We start from the raw sequence: 12,922 nt of genomic DNA on the forward strand, positions 1-12,922 counted from the left end.
TGTGTGTGTGTGTGTGTGTGTGTGTGTGTGTGTGTGAGAGAGAGAGAGAGAGAGTTTGTCTCTGTGCGAGTGTGACTATGTTCTGATAGGGTGGGGTGACACAAAGTTGGCTGTCTCTGGCCCCCACAGACCTCCCTGCTTGTGGGTTTCAAAACCAAATGATAGGTTCTCAAGCCACAGAACTGCTTTCCCTAGGCCCTCCAGAACCTTCCAGGGTTCACTAGAAAGTGGGGGCTGACTGAGAACTGGGCCAGAACACCACCCACTGCAGGTAGAGAAATATTGGGGGATGAGGGAGAGAGAGGTTCTGGTGGCAAGGGGAAAACCCAAGGTAGTCCTAGCCTCCCTTTCCACCCTACATAGCCTCTTGTCTCAGACATCATCCAAGCTCAAGCCGGCTGCCACCACGGCCCATGCCAACTCAGGGGACAGGGCAACTCCTCACGGGAGTAGAAAGCCTCCCCTTGCTCTCGGATGGTATCCACCAGGTATTTACTGAGCGCCTACACTGTACCTGACTGACACGGGCCACGCTGGTTCTATCAGCCTCCCCTCCTGGGCCCTCAGCTGCGGGAGGCTCCCTGTAACTGTAAATGTGGCTTCTCTGCCACATTCCTCCTGAGTGTTGGAGGAGATGGGAGGAGGGGAGGGACGCAGCCCAGGGGCCCCGCCTCCAGATTAATGGAAACCACCTGGCCCTAGTGCCGCACTCCACCCCTAGGCCCCACTTTACCATCATTCCCAAGGGCATCTGCTTCTAATGAGTGCCCAGTACCCGCTGCATACCAGCCCCTGGGGCTCATTAATCTCATTAGGCAATGACAAATCATCCTGGGGCTGACCAGGCTCCCATCCCCTGGCCTTTGCCTCGGCTGTCCCACAGGCCTCTTGGGGTGGTGGTGCGCCTGCCTCCACGCAGCAGATCCACACGCTCCCCTGCATGCTGAGCCCCCCTGTATGCTGAGCCAGGCGCTCTCTGCCCACCCTGTTCTCCGCCCCTTTCTGGCGGGGTCCGGGTGGGGGGTGGGGTGTTTGGAGCCCTGCAGAAGTCCCACTCTATGTGCGCAGTGTCGGCGGTGGACAGAGATGTGAGCAGGCCTACAGGGCCCAGAAGAATGAGGCCTCGGAGCATTTTCAGCACTTGAGGCATCTCCTTGCCAATAAGGGGCAGCCAGGGATGATTGCCCTTTGCTGAAAGCCTCTGCTACCCCCCTCGCTCTGCCTACATGAGCTCATTCAGTCTCAGAAGGGCCTGAATCCCCCTTTCAGGTGAGATACCTGAGGCTTGGTGAGGCACCCAGGCCAAGGGGGCACAGTCAGGATTCAAAGCCAGGCCTCTTTGGACTCTGGATCCTGGGCTCTTTCCCCCAGCCCTGTCCTAAGGGGGGTCTTTCTTCTGAGCAGAAGCAGGCTGGGCCATGCCTAGGGCGATGGGCTACATGGGGGATGGTGGGGGGGTGGGGGCACTCTGAGACATGGTGCCACCTTGTCTGGGCCTTGCTGTGAACTAGATCAGATTTTCCAGGCCCCTCCCTGTTAGGCTGACCGAGCATCACCAAGTGTGCGCCTGCTCCAGGCCTTCAGGAGCACAGCTCAGGCACTGCCCACTTGGCATCCACTCCGAGCCCCCCTCCACTCCCATGCCCTAGTAGAAGTGCATGTCCACCAGTTTGCTTACCCTCCTGAGCCCTCAGGACTCCCATACTGCACAGTGAGGAGGACCCTGCAGACCCACTTCCCACCCTGGGTCAGTAAGTCCACCCCTCCGTAGACACAATTGCACTCTACCAATTTGGAGAGGCCAAGGGAAGCAATGCAGGCTTTCTCCTGGCGTTCCCCCCACCCACAAACACACACCACACCACACCACACCACACCACACCACACCACACCACACACACACACACACACACACACACAGACCTATCATTGCCCTTAATAGGCTAGGCCCCGACCCTCCCACGGGATTTGCTGCTTGTGGATCGTGGGATGTTAAGTTGCCATGGCCTCAGCTGCCCAAGTCTAGACATCGGATTCTGAGGAGACAGAGAGATCAGTGTTTCCTGAGCACCAACTACATGCCAGGCCACGGGCGTCTTATTTGGGATGAATAGACCCACAGTCTAGGGGTCATCTGGTCTACTGGTTCCCAACCCTGATGAGCCTGAGAACTGCCTGCATACCTTGTATAAAAAAATTCCGGGGTGACCCAGGACCGACAGGACTTCAGAGCCCTCCCGCTGGGAGAGTGGTGAGCAGCTGCACGGGACACCCTGTGCTCCTCCAGTCCCACCATGCACAGGTGCCATCTCTGATGAGCACAGCCCATGCTTCTGCCCCACAGGGCTCCCCATCTTTCTGGTTCTTGGTTCACTCTCTCACAAGGCACATATCAAGGGCCCTGGAATGTTAAACCTGAAGGCACCTCACAAATCCTCCACTTCACCTTCCTCTTTCACAGATGGGCAGACGGAGGCCCCAGACCTGGGCACCTGGCCCTGGAATTTTACACGGCAAATTCCATCCCACTCAACAGGGTCTCCCCAGGTCGTCCCAAGCTGTCACCATGTCCTTCACTGCACACCATCGTTCTCATTCATTTTGTCTGCGTGGGACACCTTCCAGTTCTGTGGGGTTGGAAGGACTGTGTTTGAGGAAGTCGGTCCCCAAGCTTTCTTCCAAGGCATCTCTGGGTGAACTCAAATCCCTGTTGGCATGGCCCAGCAATTCCCGTTTCCCATTACTCTGACTGTTCTCCCAGCTTTGTCTGAGGAGTTGTGGGAATGCACCGCAGTGGTGAGAGCACTCGGCTTTCGACCCCACCAGCCGTTTGATGGGAAAAGTGGCAGTTGGCGTCTGTGAAGGCTCACAGTCTCAGAAAGCCCAGTGAGCAGTTAGGCTCTGTCCTACGGGGTCACAGTGGGTTGGATTCCAGGAGCGCTGTGGGTCTGGGGGTGGCTGTCACTTTCTGTGCTTTGTATGTATCTGCTGTGGGGTGATGGTGGGGAGAGGAGCCGCTTTGGGATATTTGCGAGGGTCCGAAAGCTGACTGTCTTGTGGCTGAAGAAGGACGCGAGAGGGCAGAGCCAGTAGGCCTTTGACAGATGGCAGCAAGTGGGTGCCGATGAGAAGGTGTTGGTGAGGCCCGCAGGGACTCGCCGCAGCCCACATGAAAGAAGGGCGAGCAACTGGGCGGTGACTGGGCCTCAGGGGCCAGGAAAGGCAGCTGTGGCTTGTCTTCCTTCACAGCAGCCCTGGAAGGAAGGAGCGCCCGCTTTCCTGCGGCTCCGCACCCCACCAAGCCTGGGATCGAGCCCCGAGTGCTGCCTTACTCGTGGTAGGAGAAAACGGCCTCCCTACTTCTTCGAGTTTATGGTGGTAGAATAATTTGGCAAAACATAGCGAGGATGTTGTAAAGCTGAAAGAAGAGAATCAGCGTTTCGACATGATGCATGTAGAAACGGCTGCATTATGGCCTGGTGTCTATTTTCACCACACACACAAAGCCAAACAAAACAAATGCTTCCCTATTTCTTGGCATCCGATGGACTTCTAAATAGCAGCTGGGAGGTGGTCCTTGTCTTCGTTGAGGACCAGCTTCCGAGTAGCCGGTGAGAGGAAGCTGGTCACAGTGTGCGTGTCCAGCAGGCCCAGAGCCCAGGGCTGCCACGCTCCAGAGACAGACCTGCTCCTCTGCCCCCCCTCTTGTCCCTTGCCCTCCCCAGACTAAGCCAGTGAGGCCACCAAGCTCCCCATCACCATCCCAGAGGTCTGGGCAAGAAGATTTTCTCTGCACTGCTCTACGGGTATAACACAGGTCACCTCATGAGATGGTTGAGAAGATCAAAGATCATGGAATATGCATAATGCTTCCCTATTCCTCGAACACGCCAATCTGGAAACTTCCCAGCCGACTTCGCAGTAACGCAGTCACGGCATTGTCTGTGACAGGACCTCCTTGCTGGTCTCTACTGGCCGTGAACTTCTGGTTCCTTGAGAGCGGGTTTCACACCTTAGTCAAGTGCATCCCCATCGCATTATTGAAGTTAGTTTTTTGGGCAAAATGGCCCTGGGGGCAGAGGGGTGGGCAGTGGATGGGAATTGGGGGCGCTGGGATTGCTCATCAGGAAGTGAGTAGAGACGGGAGAGGGGTAGGGCCTGGGGAGAAAGCAAGCATCAGACTCCTACGAGATAGGAAGCCCAGGCCTCTGTGGAGGGGACAGAGCCTGGAAGCTGGTCCTAGAAGATGCGATTGGAGCCAGAGCTTAGGGGTTGCCTTGCCCAGGGCCTGTCCACCCTGACCCAGCCACCTGTGCACAGAGCACTCTGGGGGGAAGCTGGGTGGCTGGGGGTTCTGTGTCCCCTTCACTTCCCAATACCACCACGAGTGAGTTTCTCCTCCCTTGCCCACCACACACTGGCCTCAACCAGACCTGGGGGCTCCCAAGGAGGAGACACTTGCAGGCTGGCCAGGCGCTAGCACTCCTAAGTCCAAAGCCAGTCTGTGCTGAGCCCCGGGGCGACCTGGTGGGGAGACGTGGACTTGGTGGCTTTCCCTACCTGCAGGCCAGAGCTCTGCCCCAGGAGGCTTTGCTTGTCCTCTTTCGCAGTTAGGACACCTCCCTCCCTCCGGCTCACGCAGTTCCCTTTCATGTGGGCCCCCAGCTGGAAGGAGAAGGCAGCTCCAGGACAGCTAATTGCTCATTAAAGCGAGTTAATGAGCTGCCATTAGCCCCTTCCCTGCCTAAACCCTACTTCGCTCAACTCAGCTGGTGAAGGGCTGGTCTGGATGTCGGTGCAAGATCCCTCAGCCACCAGGGCTCCTCTTCATCCCAGATTGACCTTTACCCAGGACGCCATCTCCCCACCTGCCCGAGTACTTACAACTTCTCCAGCTGCCAGAGTCCCAGGAAGGATCCATTGCGGAGCCCTGTGATCTTGTTGTTGCTCAAGAGCCTGCAGGGACGGGGAGAGCACAGGCCGGAGAAGGTGCCGTTATACAAGGAGCCAGGTTCTTCCCTAGAGCCACCCTGCCGGCCAGGTAAGCCGCTCCCCCTGGAGTTGGGCTCAGTGTAAGAGGTGCCCCATCTGCTCCAGGAGATGGCAGGGAGGAGCCACAGAGCAGTCTAGGCAGGCTGCTCAGCCCACCATCCCCACGGCAGGCAGGTCACCTGCCTCAGTTTCCCCTAGCCTAGATCTGAGCTGAGTAGGGAGTGAAATTGTGATGCTCCCTTTCCACCTGGGAACCACAGTGAAGACCCCACAGGGACCCCTTTATGCCCCCCCCCAAGCTCTGCCCTTGCACAGCCCCTCAGCCCTCCCTCAGAAGGTAGCAGAGAAGGCAGGTCTCTGGAGGATGCAGTTGTGAGGTGCATTCAAGCTGGTTCCGGCCCATAGCGGCCTTATGCACAGCAAAAGGAAACACTGGCTGGCCCTGCCTGGCTCTGCACCGTCCTCGCAATTGTTCCTACACCTGAGCCCATTGCTGTAGCCACCACGGTGCCAGTCCATCTCGGGGAGGGCCTTCTTTTTCACTGCCCCTCCACTTTCCCAAGCGCGGTGTCCTTCTCCAGGGCGCTGGGGCACAGAGGTGGGAAGATCATGGTCTGAACGGAGTAGGGCTCTGGCTGCAGATGGCACTGAAAGGCCTGCAAGTCTGGGGACAGGTGGGAGGAGCTGCCCTTCTTTGAGTCTCCATACTTTCTCCTTTGAGCCGAGGGCTTCGCTGGAAGGTGACCCCCCCTTAGCTCCCCCAAGCCCCCAACTTAGTGGCCCCCATCAGATCCTTGCTTCCTCAAGCCTGTCTACAGTTTCGGCAGGAAGCTGGTTGAGCCCAGCTCCCTCCCAGTTCTGTTTATTGATTTGTCTGCCTTTAGGGTAGGAGGGAAGAGGCCCCAAACCGACTGAGCATCTCTGCCCACCCACTCAGCCTTTCGAGGTCCAACTCCCTGCTGGGAGGAGGGGAGTTCCAGCCCCAAAGGGCTCATCTCTCCAGTTAGTTGCTTATTCAAAGGCTTTAATGATTTTTTCAGTCCAAGCTGCCTGCCCTGAGCAGAGGCAAAGGGCTTCCCATCTTTTCTTGGCTTTTACGGGAGAATTGGGCTGGGAAAACCAGAAGTGCAGGCCCCTGGCCTGGCCCAGCCTGAGAAGAAGCTACGCAAAAGAGACCAGCCCCATCCTGCAGTTCCACTCCTAAGCATAGTCCCCAAAGACCTCAAAGTGGGCACTCAAACAGATACTTGTACACTGGTGTTCATAGCAGCCCTGCTCACGCTGGGCCACAGACGGAGAGAACCCTAGTGTCTACCCACAGATGAATGAATGGATACACAAGATGCGGTACAGAGACTGTATACAGGGGACTTCTACTCAGGCATAAAGAGAAATGAACTCGGGATGCATGTTACAATTTGAATGAACTTTGAAAACACGATTTTGCGTGAAATATGTCAGCCACAGAAGGACAACTATTGTGTGCTCTCGCTTATATGAATCACCTAGAATAGGCAAGAGCCTCGAGACCACTGGTTAGCAGTTACCAGGGCTGGAAGGAGGGGGCTGGAGGAGTGAACGTTTCAGCAGTGCCCAGTTCCTGTTTGAGGGATGGAAACTATTGGGAGTGACTAGTCTTGGGGGTTGCACAATATGGTGAATGGATTAATGTTACTGAAGTGCACATTGAAAGGAGTAAAAATGGCAAAATGTTACCACAGAAAGAACAAAAGATCTGTGCCAAGGCTTACAGGGAGTGGGTGGGGGCCATGCCTAGACAGGCAGTAGGGGCGCCATGGATGTCAGACATTCCAGCTCCTCCATCTTCAACGTTTTCAAGAGTCTTGTGGGAAACAGAGGGACCAGGATGGAGAGCGGAGTGGAAGGGGGCCTTGGACTCTGGGTCAATGGGAAGAGGTGGAGACTTCGTCTCCTTCCTCCCTTTCTCCCCCATTCAGTTAGACTCTTTCCTGCCCACTTTTCCTGTCTCTGCCGAATGATCCCTCCAACAGTGGTATTTCCCAGCCGGGCCCAGGGAGGGATTCAATGGGAGTTTCCATAATGCTACACACACACACACACACACACACACACACACACGTTTTCCTGATACCTCGACTCTGTATCAGTGTCATCGTTATAAAAGAGCAAGCTGGCACAGTGGTCAAGCACACGACTGCGGCAGTTTGGACCCACTCGCTGGCCTGTGTCAGAAAGATGTGACGTCTGTTCACTGGAAACTGTTCCCTGTCAAAGACTGGACACTCCAGGGGGAGGCTCTCCTTTGTCCTGTGGGCCACTATGAGTCGGAATCCATTCAATGGCAATGGGGTTTGTTTTTTAGTCACTGAGAAAAAGTAGCACTTTCATGAACTTGCTTATTCTCATTTTATGGATTGGGATGGCTTTATTTCATGTTATAAATGGCGCGATGGTGGTCAGCTTTGCGGGCCTGTAAAGCCTGTGATGGGGCTGGAAAGACCACCCCAATGGCGATGACCTCGCTCAGTGGTGTGTAATACTTGACTTTAAGCTAACGTCCACTGTGCCCCAACCCCCATTCCATTCCATTCATCTCACGTGGAGTTTGAGGCTTGGAGGTGGCTTTCAAAGTCTGAGAAAGAGAGAAGACCTCAGTAGCCCTTGGAATGCCAGAGAGTATTCCAACATAGGAAGAGGAAGAGTGGAAGAAGGGAGGGATGTACTTTAATCCCTCACCAGCCAAGGGTCTCTCGGGAACTGTTCTGTCATGGGGGTTAGGAAAGGCTGGAAATGCTGACAGGGCAGGTGGGGTGCATTAGAGAAAAGGCAGGGGTGTGGAAGGAGAGGAATGGGGCCTCGGATGATCATAGCTTATGAAGAGAGGAGGCCCAGAACATGAATTCTCGGCCTTAATTAATGTATGGACCCATGTCAGTGGGAGAAGAAAGCAGTATCTTATTTTCTAGAAATAGGGCTGAAATGCAATATACTCATAATGAAATAATAATAATAAATATACTGAAACAACGAAATGTGCAAAGACCTGGAAGAATATGCTCATTAGTTCTTTTTAAAAAAAAAATCATTTTATTAGGGGCTCATACAACTCATCACAATCCACACATACATCAATTGTGTAAAGCGCATTTGTACATTCATTGCCCTCATCATTCTCAAAACATTTCTTCTCCACTTAAGCCCCCGGCATTAGGTCCTCATTTTTCCCCTCCCTCCCCGCTCCCCCCTCCCTCATGAGCCCTTGATAATTTATAAATTATTATTTTGTCATATCTTGCATGGCCCAACGACTCCCTTCACCCACTTTTCTGTTGTCTGTCCTTCAGGAAGGAGGTTATATGTAGATCCTTGTAATCAGTTTCCCCTTTCCACCCCACCCTTCCTCCACCCTCCAGGTATCGCCACTCTCACCACTGGTCCTGAAGGGATCATCTGCCCTGGATTCCCTGTGTTTCCAGTTCCTATCTGTACCAGTGTACATCCTCTGGTCTAGCCAGATTTGTAAGGTAGAATTGGGATCATGGTAGTGGGGGGAGGGGGGAAGGAAGCATTTAGGAACTAGAGGAAAGTTGTATGTTTCATCGTTGCTACATTGCACCCTGACTGGCTCATCTCCTCCCGGCAACACTTCCATAAGGGGATGGCCAATTGCTTACAGATGGGCTTGGGTCTCCATTCCACACTCCCCCTCATTCACAATGATATGATTTTTTGTTCTGATGATGCCTGATACGTGATCCCTTCGACACCTTGTGATAGCACAGGCTGGTGTGCTTCCATGTGGGCATTGTTGCTTCTGAGCTAGATGGCCACTTATTTACCTTCAAGCCTTTAAGACCCCAAATGCTATATCTTTTGATAGCCGGGCACCATCAGCTTTCTTCACCACATTTGCTTATGCACCCACTTTGTCTTCAGCGATTGCGTCGGGAAGGTGAGCATCATGGAATGCCAGTTTAATAGAACCAAGTATTCTTGCATTGAGGGAGTACTTAAGTGGAGACCCAACGTCTATCTGCTACCTTAATACTCAATCTATACATATATGCACAGAGATCTATTTCCCCATCCTCATATATAAATATATTTACATATGTACATGCCTTTATTTAGACCTCTATAAATTCCCTGCTCATTAGTTCTTAATGAAAGAACTGAAGAAAAAAGTCCAGCCTCGGTTTGCAATATTGAAGGATTCTTGGGCAAAAATAATGGAGCCCTGGTTGTGTCTTGGTTGCACGTTGGGCTGCTAACTTCAAAGTCTGGAGTTCAAAACCACCATCTGCTCCTCGGGAGAGAGAGGAGGCTGTCTACTCCTACAAGGAAAGACAGTCTCAGAGATTCACAGGGTTGAAAATGACTGGCTGGCAGTGAGTTTTTCTATTCTCCTTTTTATGTTTAAATGGGCAAAATATTGAACGGTGCATGAAGCATAAAAAGAAGACAGCAGGAATACACAGACTCACTGTGCCAAAAGGAACTGGTCAGTGTTCTAGCATGTGATCAACAATGAATGGTGTTGAAGGAAGAAAGCCCAGCTTTCCAGAGACTGATGGGAGACCAAGGGAAATGGTTCAATAGTTGGATGCGAGGCTGGAAGCACTCACTCGTCTATGCCAAGGTGATGCAACAGAATGCAGAACTGATCAAATACCATCAATGTCACATGCAAGGAAGGTTATGCCGACGACCATTTAAAAGTGGTGGCAGCAGTCCATTGAATTGACAAAGGGACTGTCAGAAATCCAAGTTGGATTTAGGAGAGAACTCTGAACAAGGGATGCCATTGCTGATATCAGATGGATCTCGGCTGAAAGCAGAGAATACCAGAAAGAGGTTTACTTGTGTTCCATTGGTGATGCAAAGGCAGTCAGCTCTGTAGATTATAAAAAATTATGTTTAACATGGTGAAGAATGGGAATCACAGGATACTTAATTGTGCTCACGAGGAAGCTATACTTCAATAAGGGAATGCCGCCTGGTTTAAATCCAGGAAAAGTATGTGCCAGCCAGGGTTGTCTCCGTTGACCACACCAATTCAGTCTGCATCTGGAACAAGGATCTGAGAAGCTGGATTACATGAAGAAGAATGGTACGCGGACGACCAGCAACCTGCCATTGACACAAACTTGCTTGCCGCAAGTGAAGAGGACTTGAACTACTTCCCTGGAAGCTCAACACCTACAGCCTTCAGTGGGGTGACTTCTCAACAAAACACAAAAACCTTCCCGAATGGACCAGTGGACAACAATAAACGGAGAACATCTTGAAAGTGTCCAGGACTCCATTTTACTTGAAACCGTAACCAACAACCAGGAAAGTAGCAGTCAAAAAAAAAAAGAACAGAAAAGAAAGTAGCACCAAGAAATCAAGCAAGGGGGAAGGGGGGAGGGGAGCAGGGAGCTGAAAACATTCATGCTATGCAATCTCACTCGATGGGGTCGAACAACAGAATTGCACGTGAATAGATTTATTGGATTGTGTAAGATATGGCAAACAAACAAAACAAAACTATTACAGAAAAAATGAATCAAAGATGAAGGGTTCCTGGGGGTGGGGGATCAAGGAGAGCCGATCTCAAGGAGTTCAAGGAGAAAGAGAATGTTTTGAAACTGATGGTGGCAGCAATTGTACAATACGAGCCCCCGATAAAATGATTAAAAAAAAAAATCAAACAAGGTATTACACCAGGAAAGTCTACTGAAAAAAAGTTATTTAAAAACAAAAAGTGACCTTGAGGACTCAGGTGCTGCTGACCCAACCACGGCGTTGTCAGTAGCCCCGTGTGCAGGTGAGAGCTGCACCAGGGACCAGGAAGGCGGACAAAGGAGTGATGCGTTTCAGCGGTCGTGCTGGTGAAGAGTATTGATTACACGGACAATGCTGTTCTGGAAGACGTACAGCCAGGCTGTTTGCGGCAGTTGCATAATCCGGTGTCAGTTTGGGACTGGAGAGGATGGAGAGTGGAGGGGTGCAGTCTAGTCTGTCAATTGGGTCACAGCCAATGAGGCCTCTGTGTGGGGATGGCCTTCCCTGAGAATTCTGGGAACACCTGTAATTTCCTCCTTGGAGGCTGGAGACACACTCTCTCTTGGCTCACAGAGACACTTGGAGACGCTCTACTGACAAGACACATGGCACTACGCCCTGGGAGCTGGAGAAGCCATGTAGAGACCCTGCCAGCGCTGAGATGCTTATAACGCCACTGGATCCAAAGACTTTCTACCCACCGGCCTGTGATGGTCCTGCGTTCGGTGTCATCGCATGGGTTTCATGAGTCTGAAAAGGACTTTATACATTGGTATTGGACATATGGGCTAATATCAGACTTATGGGCCTGGACTAGACTGGGTTGGAATGCTTCAATTACCCTTTAAGTAAACTCTGTCTTATACACATATGCATTTCTATGGATTTGTTTTTCTAGTCTACCCGGACTAACACAATGTTCTTTAGAAGCTAGGATACCAAGACTTTATCTCATGCACTTTGGACACGTCACCAACAAGGATCAGTCCCTGGAAAAGGACCATCCTACTCGGTCAAGTAGAGTGTCAGTGATCGAGAGGGAGGCCCTCACAGATGGGTTGAGTCAGTGGCTTGCAGCAAGAGGCTCAAATACAGCAGTGACTCTGTTGTGTATCGGGTCACTATTAAATCAGCACCGACTCGGTCACATCTAACAGCAGCAATAGCATAGCTGAGGACGTCAATTGGAGAGATATCCACTAGAAACAAAAATATTATGTTATGAAAAGTATCTGCAAAACATGTTTATATGGGGAGGGGGGAACGTGGGGAAAAATGAGGACCTAATGCCGGGGGCTTAAGTGGAGAGGAAATGTTTTGAGAATGATGAGGGCAATGAATGTACAAATGTGTTTTGCACAATTGATGTATGTATGGAATGTGATGGGAGTTGTGTGAGCCCCTAATCAAATGATTAAAAACAAACAAACATGTTTATATAAAAAAGTTCCATGGTTGAACTAAAGAGAAAGTTTTAAAAGTCTTGACTTCCCAAGTCAGAGAAGTTGAAACCTGGGATCCAAGTTGGAGCACGCTGCCCAAAGAGGCCCAGCGGTAGTGCAGGGTGCTTATGCCCTGGTCCCCAGTCTCTAACCGTGACTCCTGTAACCGCGGTCACTTCCTCCAGGTGCTTTAAATCGGTGCTGCCCAATAGGAATCCAACGTGGGCCACACATGTAATTTAACATTTCTAGTCGCCACATTTTTAAAAAGTATAAAAAAAAAATAAATTTAACAATATATTTAATCCAATGTATCCAAAACACTATCATTTCTTCTCCTTCTTCTTCTTTCAAAATGCTATCATTTCAACACATATTCAACATATCAAAATTGAAAAATCTTCTTCTTTTTGTACTAAGGAACCCTGGTGGCATAGTGGCTACTCATTGGCTGCTAATTGCAAGGCCAGCGGTTTGAAACCACAAGCTGTTCTGTGGGAGAAAGATGGGCTGTCTACAGCCATCAGGAGTCGCAGTCTTGGAAAGCCAGGGGCAGTTCTACCCGGTCCTTTAGGGCCACTGAGTCAGCATCGACGTGCTAGCAGCAAGTTTGGTTTGGGCAGTCTTTGGAACCTGGTTTGTATTTTACTCTTCTACAGCCTAAAAACAAGCCTGTTACCAGGGACACTAACTTGGACTTAGGGCAACCTGCCAACTGCCATCCAGTCCATTTGGTCACCAAGACTATAAAGTTTTACAGGAGCAGACAGCCTCATCTTTCTCCTCAGAAGTGGGTTTGAACCTCTGACCTTTCTGCTAGCAGTGCGACACCTGACCCGCAGAGCTAGCAGGCCTCCTACCACATGGCAAGCTCACTGTGGTAGTCACCTAATCTGGTGTCAATTTAAGGACTAAGAGTGTAGGAGTGGAGTCTAGGCTGTCAATCTGGAGATAGCCAA

At 51.3% G+C, this 12,922-nt stretch overlaps 1 protein-coding gene across 1 annotated transcript in view; it reads right to left on the reverse strand.

The window, feature by feature from the left end:
* Positions 1 to 12,922, reverse strand: part of ADGRA2 (adhesion G protein-coupled receptor A2) — a 46,687-nt gene that overhangs the window by 21,814 nt on the left and 11,951 nt on the right. The window contains exon 2 of the mRNA XM_004696502.4: positions 4,885 to 4,956. Within this exon, the coding sequence (XP_004696559.1) occupies positions 4,885 to 4,956 (72 nt within the window). The remainder of the gene's footprint in view (positions 1 to 4,884; positions 4,957 to 12,922) is intronic.

Source organism: Echinops telfairi, unplaced genomic scaffold, assembly GCF_000313985.2.
Source record: "Echinops telfairi isolate 266 unplaced genomic scaffold, ASM31398v2 ScPeMD7_9;HRSCAF=40, whole genome shotgun sequence".
NCBI lineage: Eukaryota > Metazoa > Chordata > Mammalia > Afrosoricida > Tenrecidae > Echinops > Echinops telfairi.